The 17,211-nt window shown below is 40.0% G+C and overlaps 1 protein-coding gene and 1 non-coding gene across 5 annotated transcripts in view; one reads left to right on the top strand and one right to left on the bottom strand.

Moving 5' to 3' along the window:
* The window catches only part of ECPAS (Ecm29 proteasome adaptor and scaffold), a 105,676-nt gene extending 89,875 nt beyond the window's left edge, over positions 1-15,801 (bottom strand). The window contains exons 1-2 of one of the 4 annotated variants that reach the window (XM_063081556.1): positions 15,518-15,742; positions 7,703-7,806 (exon numbers count right to left, since the gene is read on the bottom strand). In XM_063081556.1, coding sequence (XP_062937626.1) covers positions 7,703-7,724 — 22 coding nt within the window. In that variant the 5' untranslated portion in view covers positions 7,725-7,806; positions 15,518-15,742. Of the gene's footprint in view, positions 1-7,702; positions 7,807-14,878; positions 15,261-15,517 lie in introns of those variants that run through there. The other 3 variants (XM_063081555.1, XM_063081554.1, XM_063081553.1) reach the window with 3 other exon arrangements.
* On the top strand, positions 238-369 carry LOC134366325 (small nucleolar RNA SNORA24). Its single transcript, XR_010022301.1, has one exon. It is a non-coding gene; the product is annotated as a small nucleolar RNA SNORA24 (small nucleolar RNA).
* Positions 15,802-17,211: the final 1,410 nt, after the last annotated feature.

Genomic DNA, 17,211 nt, shown 5'->3' with positions numbered 1-17,211 from the left:
TCACTTTTATTCTTTGTTTCTTCTTTCTTCAACCTTTTTCTGTCTATAAAACCAACCTCCTGTACTCAGCTCATTGGAACACTTATTCTATTATATGGAATAACAATTCTAGAATCACAATAAAACCAATTGAAATCTTTAAATACATTCTCATTTTGTTCTTTGACAATGGAAAGAGAACTGGTAAAACATGGAAACTAGAGATTGACAAAAATGGCATTAAGAATCAGAGGAGATCTCCATGAATCTTTAGGACCTGTCAGCTGGAACACTCTTCCTTCCTAGCCATGGAAGAGCATATTCTTGTTTATTGGCAAAGCTTCCATCATTTAATTGGTATCAGATTCTGACTTGCACAAGTTAACATTCTTCACAGTTAAAAACCTGGAAGGCACCAGGTTATTGAGCAAACTTTTCTCAGCTATTTTCAAATGTTTCTAGGAAGCTGAACTCATTGTTCCAATGAGTGATGAAAGCATCACAAGATATAAAGAAATCCAACGTGACAATGAGTGAAGTTCTAATTCAACATCCTGCAGTGGATCACCAAACTTTTAAATCTTAGTTGGGGTATGGGCGTTCCAAATAATGTTCTGGAAACTACCAGGGCACTATGTTCGACATAAGCCTGAGTTTTTAAATTAATATTTAAGGTGTTTCCTTGATATGATTAAATAAAATGCTTGATTCATGTTGGGGAGAAAAAAGAATCAGAGGAGAAAAAACAGACTACTCAATGAAATGTGGAAGAATTGTTTACTCATATAGAAAAAAATGCCCAAAAGATCACTTTTTGGTAAATTAATAACAAAGGTGTAAAAAGCAAGATTTTAAAGCTTTTAAAAGAAAACTGAAAAGAGAAAATTAGAACTCAAACACAAAGCATAAAATGCTAATAAATTCAGATAAAACATAAAACACACCATAAAGTAAAAAGATAAGCTATGAATAGCTGCAATATTTTTAACTAAAAACGAATTCAATAGAGAATACTTAGAGAACTCCTGCAAATCAAGAAAAAGCAAATCAATCCAATTTTTTTAAATGGACAAAGAATATAAGCAGACAACTCAGAGAAGAGACACAAATACCAAATAACACATAAAAGGATGCCCAATCACACTAATCAGAAATATGCAAAATTAATACAACAATGAGATATTATTTTGTACCCATCACTTCAGGAAAAAGAAATTAAAATCTAACAGTACCAAATGTTGGCAAAGACAAGAAACAAACCAAAAGGAACTCCATTTCACTGTTGATGGGGTACACACTGATACAATCTCTGAAGAACAATTTTCTGGGACGGTCATCTCTAGTAAAGTTGAAGAAGCACAACCTAGCAATTCTACTATTCAAAGCAGCCCATCTACAACTGTCACTAGTTAGCAAAGAGATAAGGAACACTTCTTCCTTTGCTGAAAAAGTTTTACACTAGAATAAGAAATGTTAAATAAATTGACAGTGTTAGTTGATTTACATTCTGATGCAAGTTCCTTCCTTATTTGCAAGAAATAATTCCCTAGTCCTCAGACCACACTTTGCATAACACTGTCCTGGGAAAAAACTCTCCCAGGGAGAAAGAAGCACAAGGACACATGGTGAAACTGTTCATAGCCACAGGGTTATTGGTAAAAGCAAAAAAAATGGAAATGACCTAAATAAAAATCAACAGGAGGATGGATAAAGAAATTGTGGTAGAGTCATACAACAGTAGAAATTTATAAACAAGAGTTACATGTCACATGGGCCAACAGAACTATATCTAAAAAATCTAAGATCAAACAAAGAAAGCAAGTTGCAGAAAGATATATATGGTATGGTTCCACTCAGGGAAGTTTTTAAATGCAATATATATATTGCATATGATATATACATCACAGGAATGACGTCTGGGAGAGAAGAAGAGAAAGGGAGGGGAGGGGAGAGGAACAAAGAAAAGGAAAGGAAAATAAGATGGCAAGGAGTAACAAACAGGAATTTGACTGTATCTGTAATGTTTACTTATTTAAAAAAATGAAAGACTTGGGAGACTGTGGTGCTGATAACAACAAAATCAAGGGATTCTCCATACCAGCCAGCTGCCGGGAAGGGGGGGGGGATCTAAAAATAAATAAATAAAAGACCTGAAGCTAACTGCACAAAATGTAAAGATCTGACAAAGATGGGTGGGACATACTTAAGTGTTCATAAGATTACCATCCATACTTCTCTTCATACTTAAAATATTTCATTATTTTTAAAAAGACACAAATACCATAATAATTCTATTTTATGATAGAACTATTTTAAAAAGAAAATACATTAGATTTTTCTTCTTTATACTTTTATGTACTTTACAAATATTCTTCAGCAAATTATATTCTAATTAAATATTCTTATATATTCAGCAAATGTATTCTAATTAAAAAATACATTTCTTTTTTAAGTAGAAAAAATAGTACACAGAACAAACTTTTAAAAGGAATCCATGTCTCAAAGATAAAGGAAAAAATTTAAATCACAGAACTATAAAGCTGGAAAAAAATTTTAAAAATATGGAAGAACAAAAATAAAATCAGTTGTTCTCAAAGGAAAAGTATGAAAAGTATCAAAACCTTGAGAATCTTAAATCCCAAACAAAACAAAAAACCAATTTCCAGTTTAGATCAGTGAACTATTAAATTTAAGCAGGAAAAATCTAGTAAAAATATAAATATATTCATTTACGACCCTTTAAATAATTCTCTAATTCATATTATTTATGTCTTTTGTTTATCTAAAGACAAAGGAACCCTCCCTCCTACTGCCCCCACAAGGAAGAAATGACCAGTAAAGGTTTAAGGACTTCATTACAGTATTATTCACCTTTATCTGCTGATATTTCAGAAAACATTAAATTATTCCTGAGACATAAAACTGTCCACATGAATCACTCATTCTTCAGATCTCTCAAAAAAATACAACTTTGACTTCTGAGTTAAGGAGGAAAACCTTTTTTCTCACAAGACTAGAAAAGGGAATATACGTACAATCACTGGTTTTCACTCACATCATTACTTGTAGGAAAAAAAATGTTAAAAAAAAAAAGAAAAAGCAATAAATCAGTTTCCTTAGATCTAACACCTTTTCAGGACAATCTGAACATCAAAACATTCCTTAGAAAGTACGCAAGAAAAGTACACATTGTCAAAAAGAATAAGGAAAGGACTATATTTAAGGTACTGACTACTCCTTTGTGATAGAATTTCAGAAGATTCTTTTGTTTACTTCTATGTCATTACTAATTTACTTCATGAGCATGAATTACTTGTGTGAATTAGAAAAAGAATGGTTATTTCTGGGTGACAGATTTCAGATTTTTTTTTTTAAGGTTGCTTAAATTTTCTACAAAGGGAGGGAGTTAGGGAGAAATTGGTAACTGGCCACAAAAAATGTATACTTTGTGTAATAATAAAACATAAATAAAAATTTTTCACACAAAAAAAATTTTCTACAAAGAACATTATTTTTTCTGAATATGAAAGTAAATTTCTAAATTTAAATCAGGTTAGGGGCTGGCCATTTGGCTCAGTTGGTTATAGTGCAGCCTTGTAACACCAAGGTCAAGGGTTCGGATCCCTGTACCAGGCAGTTGCAAAATAAAATAAAATAAAATAAAGCTTGAAATACAGGCTATTTTAAGATCTGTCAAGTTACCATGGAAATGTATTAGACTTATTAGAATATTTCACAAGGAAATATTCTTCCTAATGCCATTTACTTTCTTCTGACTCACATATGTGTAAGCATATCACAGTCACAAAGTTTCACTTTGTGGTCTTTTGAGCCTTGGAAAAACATTGTGAGGTATAGAGACTGTTTGCACTTAAAGTTGAATAACTGGGGCTGGCAAGTTAGCTTAGTTGGTTAGAGCACAGTGTTATAACACAAAGTCTAGGCTCGGATCCCCATTCAGGCCAGCCTCCAAAAACAAAAACAAAAAAAGTCTGTTCCTCTACAGATGAACATAGCAGGACTCACAACCTGACTGACTTGCCAAAGATCACCAAGCTAATGAGACACAGAATCAGAAGTTGAACCCAGGGAGGTCTTAACCCTCCAGGTGCACACTAGAACACAGTACCTCCCTCTAAACTATTACTTGTTGAAGTAGGTAATATTAGCCCCAATTTACAGATGAGGAAACAAAGCCTAGAAAAAATCATGTTGTCCAAGATTACAAAATTAGTAAGTGGCAGGGCTAAGCTGCAAGCCCTAGGCAGACTACCTCCAAACACAATGCTCCTTCTAGCATGCTAAATTACAGCATGGTGTCAGAAGAGGAAGTGGAAAATACTAAATCTTATTAGACAACTATGTACAACATGGCTTTGTACCTGGCCACAGCCAATGTGTCAAGGATGGGTCCCTGACACAATTCATCCCTTCCCCAGGTATTCAGAATTGGGACCAAAGGGTCAAGACTCCTTTGAGTGACTGGACCTGTAAGAGTAAGCTAGAAGATACGATATGGGCATCTTCAGCCTAACCAAGGAGCACAAAATCAGAGGAAGTAGGCCTGAAGAAAGAATGGCATGGAGGCACAAAGAGGAGAAGCTGAAGAAAATCTGGATAACTTCTAGTCCTTCATTCCAAACTCCTTTTAAAGGCCTCTTTTGGTACCACAAGACTTCCTGATTCCTTATACGAGCCCCATTTTTGCTTAAGCCAGCCTACAACTGGGTCCAAATACAAATGGAAGGTCTTTGCCAAGAAAAAAACGATATATATACTTCCATAAGAATCCATTAAAAAAATAAGCAGCTATCACACACTTAGGCTGAATATCAGATCAGACAGGGAGTCCTTCCCAAGATTAGGCCAATCTAGCCCCAAAGGACTTAACCACACATCCAGTCACTCCCCAACAGCCATATACCAATAGCTTCTTTAATGTACAGTAAATTCTCCTGGCCCAACCAGGAATACTCTCCCATCCTCTCCAGACTACCCACGTCTATCTCCGCACCTCCAAATCCATCCCATTCAAGGTGCAGCTCAAATACCACATGACACACACACACACACACACACACACACACACACACACACACACACACACACACACACACACCCACCCACCCCCGGGCCACCTTTTCTGTATCTCTCCTGGCACTTATCTTTTGCTGTATATTACAGAATTGCCCAGTCTTCCTACACCTTCACAGCAATTTGAAGTGTGATTTGAATCTGACTCCACCTGACTATATACTCGTTCGTCTCATCTACCTCCAGTTCCCCAAGTTGAGAAACTATGACTTAGTCTCTTTGTATCCCAGCACTTAGTGTCTTGCAGAGTAGTTACTCAAATACCTGCTGAGTGCATGAAATATTAATTCCTCATGCACTAGAAAAGCTATTTAGAAGTGTATACCTCTAATATTTATAGCAAGGGGAAGGAGGGGGATTGGTGATAATTTATAACACTGGCATGAGAATCTCTTGGAAACCGGACTGTATATTTCTGGTATCATAACAATTGCCTAGAGGTTTTCAAAAATAAAAAAGTGAGATTCCTTAAGGTCTGACTGTGTGGCAGAACTGTTCTGCTCCAAATCAGGAGGGGTGCAGTAGTTACTGCAGAGAGAAGGAGAGTAGGAGAAAAGAAAAAGACAAAGAGGGAGAGGGGACCAGTGAAAGGGCAGAAAAATCAAGTGCTCTTAAGGCAAGGCCTTTCCCTATGACTCATCACATCTTCAAGAGTTAACTCCTGAAATGCTTGAGAAAAGGGGATATTGTGTGTGTGTGTGTGTGTGTGTGTGTGCGCGCGCGCGCGCGCGCGTGTGTGTAAACCAGTGAAACAGGTGGGTTTTGCGTCCTAGCTGACATGAGTGGAACCAGAGCAGCATTTTCAGAAATGGGAGCCCAGAGGCTAAGGAAAGCATAAGGAACTAAATTAGAGGAAATTCATAAAAATTGCAAGTGACAGGTTGGAGGGTAGGGAAAAGAATGAGCACTTCTGGACTTTGACAATCCCTTCAATTAGTAGCTAGAGACTAAAGCTATGAAGAATAAGGAAGCCCTGGCTGGCATCTAGAGTTTGTGTGTAATAGTCAATACTTACTCATATTTTCTGGAAGATCAATCCTGTGAATTATAAATCTAACTGGTAGTTAAAGTGCAATTCATCTACTGATTCCTAAATTTCATTTCAATTCACTGAATGCCACTCTGATATTTGGCAAAATCCAAATGAGGCCAGCAGGATGCTTCTTTAGGAATTAATGTCTAGAAATGTGATCTCTACTACTAGAGATCTCTCTACCTGTTTTTAAACACAGGTTTGCCCCCACCTCCAGCCTTTTTTTAAGGAACTCGTTAAATGCAAATGTACTTGAAAGGAAAATGTCAGGCAGTCCAGCAGTAAACACATACATAATAAGTTGGGAGTGGGGAGAAGATTCACTCCCAGAAAGGAACAATCCATCACAGTTCCTGCAGGATTGCCTCCCTTCAGCCAGCGCTGTCCAGAGGAGGGCAATGAGGTCCTGAGCAGGAGGCCTCTGCTGATGTAGTAGTCCCTGCTAGTATCCCTGCCCACTAGAACTAAGGCAATCAGATCAAATGTACGATAGTTAAGATCAACCCAAAGCAGCTAATTACTTAGATGAACAATGCTCATTTGGATGTGTAAACTCTAGAATGTTCTTTAAGTCACTATTTAAATCCTAGCATTTGTGGTTTCACCTGCTTGACTTCAATATATAAAAATGACATTAACACATCACAGGCCCAAAAGTTCTAAGAGTTAAAGAATCTAGGAGGGAATAAATAATGTCCTCATGACTCTTCTAAACAATTCTTTGAACCTCCTGATTCTCTATTTCTCTACACACCTAAGAAATAAAGATATGTGAAACAGAAAAAATAAACCAAAATTTATTCTAAAGTTGAACTCTGTTTTATAAAATATTTCATCCCTCAAAATTCCACCTAAATGAATTAAGGCATCATATACCATATCAGCAATATGCTCATATATACCAAAAAATAGAATATATGGAGGGAGGAGGGAATCCAATAGTTAAATTAGAAGATAACAAAATACATTTTGGATTGAAGCTACAAAATCTCAGGCATTCACTGGATACTGAGCCCATGATACCAGAGAATTACAATCGGAATTTACAGAATTTCAATCAGAGGACCCAACCAACATCATCCAAGAGTGAAACTGACACCATACTCTTGTTCTGCCTCAGAATGAAGCAGAATTAAGTGATTTTTTTAAAATCACACTGCATGTCAAAATGGCTGAATTAGGAATATCCAACTGCCATCATGATGCCTCCTTCAATATCTCTTTTCACAAATAAAACAATTAACTCCATAGTGATATTCCTGGAGCATGTAAAATCACTTTTTGTGGTTGTGGTAGACAATTTTACTTGTAAATTATCACCCATTGTCTTTTCCTTGTGCACACTGCGAAGTAACATTTTCAGATTTTATCTTTTTTTTCTTTCTTACTAATTTTTTAATTTTTTATCATCACAGAGAATAGAGGCTTCAGGCACATACAAACTAACATGAACTTCACTGATTCTCTCAGGATAGCTAGAAGAGAAAAAAAAAAAAACATAAAGTAGTTGAGGGGAAATTGGTACCTGATAACCTATGCATTTTTAAATGCTGCTACAAAAAAATGCACACATCCTAAGGAACTAAATCTACTAACCTCTACAATCAATGTGATACATGGTTTATCCAATCTTGACAAAAATCCTCTGGATCACCAATGGTATGTTCATCCACTCGTACATATGCAATTGTATAAAGAATCTATTATTTAGAACACCAAAAAAATACAATTAAAAGATTTATATGCATAACTACCATTTTAAGAAAAAATTAGCACTTTTTATTTCTTGCTAAGATCTTTGAAGCCCTGCTTTGCAAATTCAGAATGAGGGGAAAAAATTACAGTGATTACAAAATTTGGGAAGGAATAAGGAATATGTTCATAATCAGAATTTACTGAGAATATGCCAATGCTTCAAAAAATACATTGATAATTATTCACTGAAGACTACAAAAACTCCAATACCAATACAACACGTATTTTATCATATATGTATATATATGCATATATATCATAAACATATAAAATCCTACATTAAAATTAAAAGAAAGTCTGTGAATGACACAATAGTTTTATAAGAAGAGTGTTAGTGAGTATATATACATGTTATTAGTACATTACAAGTGATAATGTAAATGGTTAACAGTCACAACCCTGGTATCCTCTGACCTCTCAGCATTCCTTGTCTCTTTCCCTGGCTCTTCTTTGTCTTCTTCTCATCCCTACATATGTGTAGCCTCCACATGGCTGTCCTCTGAACAATCTGTCCATTCCCATGACTTCACCATCATTCCCATACTCTCCCAAGCTCCAAAACAGAAGTTCCTACACACCTGCAACCCATGTGCCAAGCACTATGCCAACTCCTTAATGTGCATTATCTCTTCCCATTCTCATAACAATCCTGTAAGATAGGTTTTGTTATTATCCCATTTTATATAAGAAAACCAAGACTTAGAAGTTAGGTACCTCGTTTAAATATTCAAAATTGGCTCTGACTCCAATTCCAAAGGTTTTAGCCACTACTCAAAACAGTCTCCCTAAACAACTCAACGTGGGTGCCTCAATAATTCAACCCATTCGTTCAACATATAATTTATTTGTTGAACACAAACCTGTTCTCTGTTTTCTCTACTTCCACTTCCCTACATCTGTCTAAAGGCTAAACTCTCCCCTATTCCTCCACCTCCCAGACTCTCAGGTTAAAGTTTTAGAATCATCTCTAACTCCTCCCTCTCTTTAATAACCCTCATCTACTTGGCCAATAATTTCTGCCTATTTTAGGGATTCTAGATTACATTACCACCTTGCCAAATCCACTTCCACTATCCCAATTCAGACCCTAAATTTCTTTTACTCGGCCACTGTGACAGCCTCCTAATTAGTCTTGCTGCTCATGGTCTCTGGATCCTTGCAATCCATGTTACACCACTGCACCTGTTATCCTTATACAACAGCTCTACTCATGTTACAGCCCTGCTTAAAGCCTTTGATGATTCTCTATAGAGAACAAACTCCAAACTACTTGTATTGGCATACCTGCATCACCCTGGTCCCAACCTATCTTCCAGCATCATCTGCTATTGCCCCACACCAAAAATAATAATAATAACTTGTACTGAGCTTGTTTATACAGGACATTTTCACATGCACTAATCCTAACAACACTATGACTGTTTGTTGTTATCCCAGTTTTATGAGAAAGAAACTGAGACCTGGGAAGATATAGTAATTTGCCCAAGATCCCAGACCATAAAGGCAGCTTATGCCAAGTCTCAAACTCCAAAGTTTATCTCCTTTCCCAGTACTTCACACAGCATTCTCATCCCATTTATATCAGATTTACTCAATTTTTTTCTGAAAATGCACATATTTTCCTACTTCCATGTCTCAGCTCAAGCTACTATTCCTTTAGCCTGGAATGCTATTCTCATTCCTTTAGGTTTCCAAAGAACTGTTAGGCATTTTTCATATCATGCTTCATATTAGTTATTTATATTTATATATAAATTGGTCTCTGTGCAGAATTATAAGCCCTCTGAGGACAGGACCATAAATTATTCACTCAATTTTAAAAGTCTGCTTATTGAATTGGAAAATGTGTGGGTAAAACAAGCCATATAAGATGGCAAACAGGAAAGAAGAGATTGGCCAGGACTGAAACAAGAGATCAGCAACTGGGATCAAACCACCTGAGTACACTGGCAGTGCCTATGATTTTAACATCTATCTTCTAAACAAGGTCAATGCCCCAGTGCCAACTATTCTTATTGACATTCGCCTTTATTAAATATTACAGTTTACTGACAGCATAATTCAAAACAGAATTGGGTGAAAGTAAAAGATTAGAAGTTGTTTAAAAAAAATAGAAATACCATTGTCATTTTCCATTTTAACCTTTCTATTTGGTTAAGTAACCAAAATTTAAATGATGCATGCTTGCTTAGACTTTCTACAAAGATCAACTGACAGCATGTATGCCTATCATTAAAGTGATCATTTCTTTGGGGCTACTTCTGTATGTCCACAGAATCACATTCAACCACACAGCTACACATAGCCTCCCACATTTCACCCTACAAAAGAGTCACTAGTATTCCTGACACCAGCAGAGACTCTCTCTGAAAATATCTGACATGTTGATTATCTGGCCAACTTTTGCAAGTGAAGTTTCCCATAGCTATCTCAAATGCTCAAATTGAACAGTACATGCTTTAAGATTACAGGCTATTGCTTCTTCATGAGTTGTCTTTATCCCAACTAAGATAATTCTTACAGATTCTAAGGGTGCCTTATAATTACATAGCCCAGAATATGAAACCATTAAACAAATGACCAGGTGAAAAGTCTCAAATGCTTCTTTCCCTCTATCAGACATCTCTCTACCCGCTGGCAAAATATAACTACAATGTCAACTTTTCCATGAAGTGGCAGAGGATAATATTAGAAGAAAAATTAGCCACATGCCTGCATTGAATTTCATATTATTCACAACCCTAAATATAAAGAAAGAAAACTACAGACTCTAACCTTAAGTAATTTACAAACTATACAGTCAGAACTGTTCTCTTTTTTGGCACCTTACCCAAAAATCTAGTATGTTCTGTTCAACAAACATTAGAGTATTACCACATTTTAAACACTAGAGGAGCTTCTTCTAGATACTAGTGAGACATAAGATTTTTCTAAAAGCTATCTGCATCTTGTTATAAACTGTACATTCTCCCTTATAGGGAGGATAAGACCGTGGTAGAACAGAATTAGATAAATTTTGGAATTTGAGAATCTGAGTACAAACTCTGTATGAGGGGAGCTCTACCACTGAGACCATAATAGTACCAAACTCACAGGGTTGTTGTGAGGATTCTATCAGTTAATATGTACAAAGCAATTAGAACACATAGTAAGCCCTCAATAAACATTAGTTTTACTATTATCCTATTATAATCACCTAACTCAAAGTGAGAATTACGTAAGGTTTATGAAAGGATAGCAAATTCTAACATATCTCAACCCAAAATTATCCTGCCTACCTTTTAGCAACTTTCATGCTCAATGATGCTACTCTAAAAAAGAAATAAATAAATAAAAGAGAAACATAAGAGTCAGTTCTGCTTCTCAGAAGCTCCTGCAAAGTACAGTAGCAGATACAACTGAAAGTGGCCATGGATTTAATTTAAATTGATATGATATGTGTATTACTTCAAGTCCAAAGGTAAAAAATGTTGATCTGAAATCTATAGAAATGCAGTGTTCACAGCTACACATCTCAAAAAACAGACCTGGGAATCACAGATGGTATTACTTCAGTATTATCCATATCATATAATTATATCTTTTGGTCCTTATATATCCATTTACACATATTTATCCTCTTCCTTGATAGCATTATAATTCCTTTGGTGGACTTTGGTGTTTCTTTTGTACCCAACAGCAATGGAAAATAGCAAATAGTTGGATTAAAGTAACATCTCGCTGTGACTCTAGCAATGCATCTGATTTGAACTTTTCATCAGCATGAACACACCGACTATGGTAAATAGAGGTAATATGGCCTAAAGATTGGTTATGAATGCATACTAGAGTCTGAGACACCTGGGATCCAATTCCAACTCTGCCCCTTACTAGCTACAGGACTCAGGGGAAGGACATAAGAAGCCTTTTTATTACTCCATAAAACAACAATAATAATTCTACCTACCTCCTAGGATTATTCTGAGAAATAAAAGAATATATACAAATCATTTAAAATAATGCTGGTGCTGAAATATTTAGGGGGAAAGTGTGAGGGCATCACCAATTTACTCTGAAATACATAAAAAAAAAATGGAGTCAGTACTTAATGCCACTGAACTTAAAAATGGTTAAGATGGTAAATTTTATGTTTTGTTTATTTTACCACAATTTCTTTTAAATAAAGTAAAAAAGAAAATTGTTAATTTGAAAAAAATCAGACTGAAAGAGGAACAAACACATATGATAAAGCGATTCAACTATCAATGGTAGAATCTAGGCAGTAGGCATATGAACATTCATTTTCAACTTTCCTTTTGTTTGAAGATTTTCACAATAAAGTGTTATGGGGAAGAAAACAAAGCTGGTATCGACTACATTACTTTTATTATCATCCACTAGTCAGAAATAATAGCAAATATTCAAACAATTACCTCCTTTTTTAGGGTGGAATTTTTAAAAGCACCTTTTATCAGCCATCTCCCCTTTTACTATAGCCATTCTAAAACTAAAAGTGATTTATTTAAAACCTCTTAACCAGTATATTATGTATGTGTCAAGTTAAGTTATCCTAAGGTACCAACTGCCAAGTATTTAATCTCCCCTGAAGAAATACAGAAACCAAGTCAACAGATACCTGTGACCGATGATCAATGATTTGACCAAACAAATCAATGAAAAAGCAAGGATTAGAATTATTTGTTCCTAACTTTTCCATTAGCTGCTAAAGTACTTAACCAGAAGTACTACCAGCAACTTAACAGGTACCTGATGCACAGTAGCAGACTGCATATACACAAATACTTCAGCCACTTTAGAATGACATCCAATTCTTCCCCTAGTTTTGTTTCCCATTCCTACTAGTAATTCAGATTTTAATGTGTTTAGTGCTATGACAGGAACTCAGATATCATGCAATACGTCAACTTAAAAAATCAGATCACCTCACACCCATTAGGATGGTTACTACTGAAAAATACAGAAAATAACAAGTGTTGATCAGGATATGGAGAAACTGGAACCCTTGCGCAATTTTGGTGGGAAAGCAAAATGGTACACCCACTATAAAAAACAGCATGGCAGTTCCTAAAAAAAATTAAAAACAGAATTACCACATGATCTAGCAATTCCATTTCTGGGTATATATCCAAAAGAAGTGAAAGCAGAGTCTCAAAGATATATTTGTACACCCATGCTCATAGCAGCAATACTCCTAATGTTTAAAATGTGGAAGCAACCCAAGCGTCCACAGACAGATGAATGGATAAGAAGATGCGGTCTATACATGCAAGGGAAGGAAATTCTGGCACACGCTACGACATGGATGAACCTAAATGAAATGAACCAGGTATAGAAAGACAAGTACTGTATGATTCCATTTACCCAAGGTACCTAGACTGGTCAAAATCACAGAGACAGAAAAGTAGAATGGTGTTTGGCAGGGGTTGCGGGGGAAGGAAGGAATGAGGAGTTGTTGTTTAATGGGTATAGAGTTTCAGTTCTGCAAGATGAAAAGAGTTCAGGAGATGGATGGCGGTGATGACTGCACAACAGTGTGAATGTACTTAATGCCACTGAACTGTACATTTAAAAAAGCTTAAGATAGTAAATACTATGTGTATTTTACCACAATAAAAAAATGTGAAAAATAAAAATCAGGGAACTGATCTCAGAAAGCCTGGGGTGCTCCTACTTGGAAGTGACAGTCAAGCAATCAACTGTGGGTATGTGCCCATGTCTATGTCTAACCACACCATGAGATCTTGTCTACTCTGGCTCTCCATCGTGCCCAGGGTCACACCAAGTGTTTACTTCAGCTTCAAAAAGAGCAAACAGTACTCCTGCTCCACCAGTTCTGTGTCAAAGCAGCAAGGAACTTAATCTCTCCAAACCTGCCTCCTCTTTAAAACAGGATAACTCCTACCTACCTGCCTCATAAGGCTGTTATGAGGGTAAAAGTGAGATCATGTATATAAAAGTACCTTTAAACTGCCAAGCACCAAAGAAGTATAAATTATGTTTATAACTACTTTCATATGGAAATTCAGAAGGGGCTTTAACAACACAAGCTTCCCAAAGCTTGCAACACCTCACCCAAGCTTCCTTCCATTTAAACACATCATCTCCAAATAACACCTTTCTTGTTTTTGTCATAAACTGAAGAGCAGCATGGGGTGGGGGGGTAGCCCTCAAACAACCTAAAGCATTTCAACTAACCTCCCAAAAGGCAATCAGATATTATCATTATCTTACGTGTGCCATGAAAATTCAGTATTTGTAACCCCAGCGTGGGCCTGGGGCACCCCGGGACTACACTTCCCACAAAGCATCAAGGCAAAACTGGGCGGCGAGTGGGGCGCCCCGGGATTCAGGGTGACCACCGCTCTCCGCGAACGTGGGTCGCCGTCCCCTGGAAAACTGCAGTGTTCACAGTCGAGTGTGCACCGACTCTCCTTTCTGAAAGCACTGTCACCCCGGGGTTTCTCCTGCGGTTGGTACGGCGGCCCTTTCTGCCCACCCCCACCCTCCCTGCTCTATCTGAGGGTCACCGCCTATTCGTGACCTCTCGGGTGACTTCTAGGATGTCAGAATGGCACCTTCTTCCCCTTCCCGAAAGCTCCCTAGAACTCGCCCAACAGTCGGGACCAGGGGCCCTGGCGGGGTCAGACGCGACTGGCGGACACCGCACGCCACCTTGGGTCTCCGGCCCATCCGCCAACCCAGGCACCACGGGCAGGGGGCTGGGCTCCCCCCACCCCCGGGCCGGGGCGGATCGCGGGCATAAGTGGCTCCGCCCGGGGCTCCGGTTTCAATTTCGCAACATGACGGTGCAAACCTGAGGCCTACAAACGCCGGCGGCGGCGTTCCGCGCCCCGCCCGCCCGCCAGGCCCGAGCGCCCCAGGCCCCCGCAAGCCGCGGCCGCCGCCCGCCCATCCGACCCCGCGCCCAAGCCCTCCAGCCGGCCCCCTCCGCCGTGCCCCCAGCCTTGCTCGGCACCAGCTGCGACTCCCGGCCGCAGGCTCGGCCGCGGCACTTACTCAGCTCGTCCTGGGAGGCGGAGGCGGCGGCCGCAGCCATGTTGCGCCGGGGAGGGAGTGAGGGAGGGGCCGGGAGGGGGAGGGCGCCCACAGGCCGAGCCGGGGCTCTGGGCTCGGGGCTCGCGGCGCGGTCGGGGCCGCGTGCCACCGCCGGTCACTTGGCGCGGGCCGCGCTGCGCCCTCGAGGTCCGCCCGTCTCCGCCGCCTGAGTCCTCCGCGCTGCGAGCGTCGCTCTCGCTGCCCCCCGCGAGCTCGCGACCCGGACGCTCTCGCTGCCTCGCGCCTCTGCGGAGCCGCCGCCGCCGTCAGTGTGGCCGAGTCCCCGTGCTCCCGGCGGCTCTGCGGCTCTGCGGCTCGGCGCCGCGCTCGCCCCACTCACGCCGGTTTTATATTTAGAAAGAGCTGAGCCATCCTCCCAGCGGCCCCCCCCGCAGGGCCCCTCGCGCGCCCGCCCGCCCTCGCTCGCTCTCTCGCTCTCTCGCGGCTCGTCCTGCCCACCTGTCGCCGCCCGCCCCGCGAGCGCTCCCCGCGCGGACACGGCACGCGGCGGCCTGCGCGGGCGGCCCGGCCTAGCCGCCCCACAACGCGCCGAGCAGCCTGCCGCGGCCCCAGCGCAGGCCGGACGCACGGGCCTCTGACCTGAGTCCGAGCCGGTCTCCATGCCGGGGATGCCGCGCTCGGCGCCCCGCGTTGTTAAGTCCGTGAGGGGCTTGGCCGAGCGCAGCGAGCTCGGGCTGCCCCGGCCGGGGGAGCCCCTCGACGCGGGGGCCGAAGCTCCCTTTTTGAAAAGTCTGCGGCTGTCACGTTGGCTGGGCCCGACCTGAGGAAACACGCCTGTCCAAAGGAAGAGACGTGGACTCGGAAAAGTCGAGCCGGGTTCGGAGTCGGCGGGAGGAAGCCCCGCCCTGCGCCTCGTGCCGAACTTCTCGGCCCCGGCGCTGACTCAGTCCCGGGCGAGCCCCAGCGCCGCGAACGGCCCTGACAGGCAGCAGTGACATAGAGGCTGCTGCTGATGCTCTTAGACACGGGGCCACCGAGCGAGCGGGACTCACTAAGCCCTGCGAAAGTTCAGGTCGAAGTATACGAGCATATGGTTACGGGAGCTGTTAAGATTTTGTTTATTAGATACCTACGTTCTTTTCGGTAATCCGTGTGATTTATTTTCTATATACCGATCTTAATTTAATTCCTTCAGTTTGTCCATGAGGTCCTGTACACTTGTAAAATGGGATTCAAATCAAGGGACTGCATAATTGCCGTACTTTAAGTGGTGGTACTGTCATAAATTAGGTACAAGATCAGATACTTCTTTTTTTGTTCTTTTGTGTAAAAGGAAGAAATCAAGATCCTAAGTGGACTGAAATGGCATTTATTCCTAAAAGCGAAAATCTATAAGGCCCTAATTAATGTCTTGAAAATTTAATAGATGTCATTCCAGATGTAACATTGGCAAGTACAAAGTACACAATTCTAAAGACATTGTTATTTCCTTTATTTTTTTATAGAAATTATACATGATCTTTGTAAAAAATGCAAATGATTCTGAATATGATAAAATTGAAAGTGAACGTTCTTCCTCTCGGCTCCACTATCCTACTCCCCAGAGAAAATTATGGTTAACAGTTACATTTAAGTGTGCATCCTCAAGGTCTTGTCTCTGCACACATATATGCAACCCCATGTATGGCTTAACTCTACCGCCACCCTTTTTGTTAATGGCTTTATGGTTAAGTTAATCCCTTTTTTGGTAGACACTCGTGCTCTTTTATTTGACGTTGCCTCCAAAACAAGTGCACAACGAACAATACAGAAGTGTATAAAGATCAACACCTTCCCCCAATATCCACCATCCCCTCATCCCACTCCCCAGACAAATCCCTGTTAACAGTTCGGTGCCTACAACCCTTCCTGACTATTTTTGTGACTGTATAAAGTAGCTACACCGAAGATTCGTTTGGGGAAATTGTGGCTTCCCATAACATCAAATGGATCTTTCCAATTTACAAAGAATATATAAAGAATTTAAGTAGAAAACATTGAGTTTGTTCTGCATTTTTAACCTCCAGACAAAACTAGGTAGCAACTAGTTAGTTCCTCCCATGTGGAAATTTCAGGATCTCCACATGTGCAAACCATGTGTGTGTGTGTACACACAGATTTTTGTCTGTTTTGACAAAAAGAATCCTACTAGGCTGGCTGGTTAGCTCACTTGGTTAGAGCAGTGCTGATAACACCAAGGTCATGGGTTGGGATCCCCTACCGGCCAACCTCCAAAAACACAACAAAAAAAAAGAATCCTACTACACATATTATTATGTAACTTAATCTTTTCA

This window comes from Cynocephalus volans, chromosome 17, assembly GCF_027409185.1.
Source record: "Cynocephalus volans isolate mCynVol1 chromosome 17, mCynVol1.pri, whole genome shotgun sequence".
Classification (NCBI taxonomy): Eukaryota; Metazoa; Chordata; class Mammalia; order Dermoptera; family Cynocephalidae; genus Cynocephalus; species Cynocephalus volans.
The sequence above is the reverse complement of the archived record's forward strand: the minus strand, read 5'-3'. Positions and strand labels throughout refer to the sequence as shown.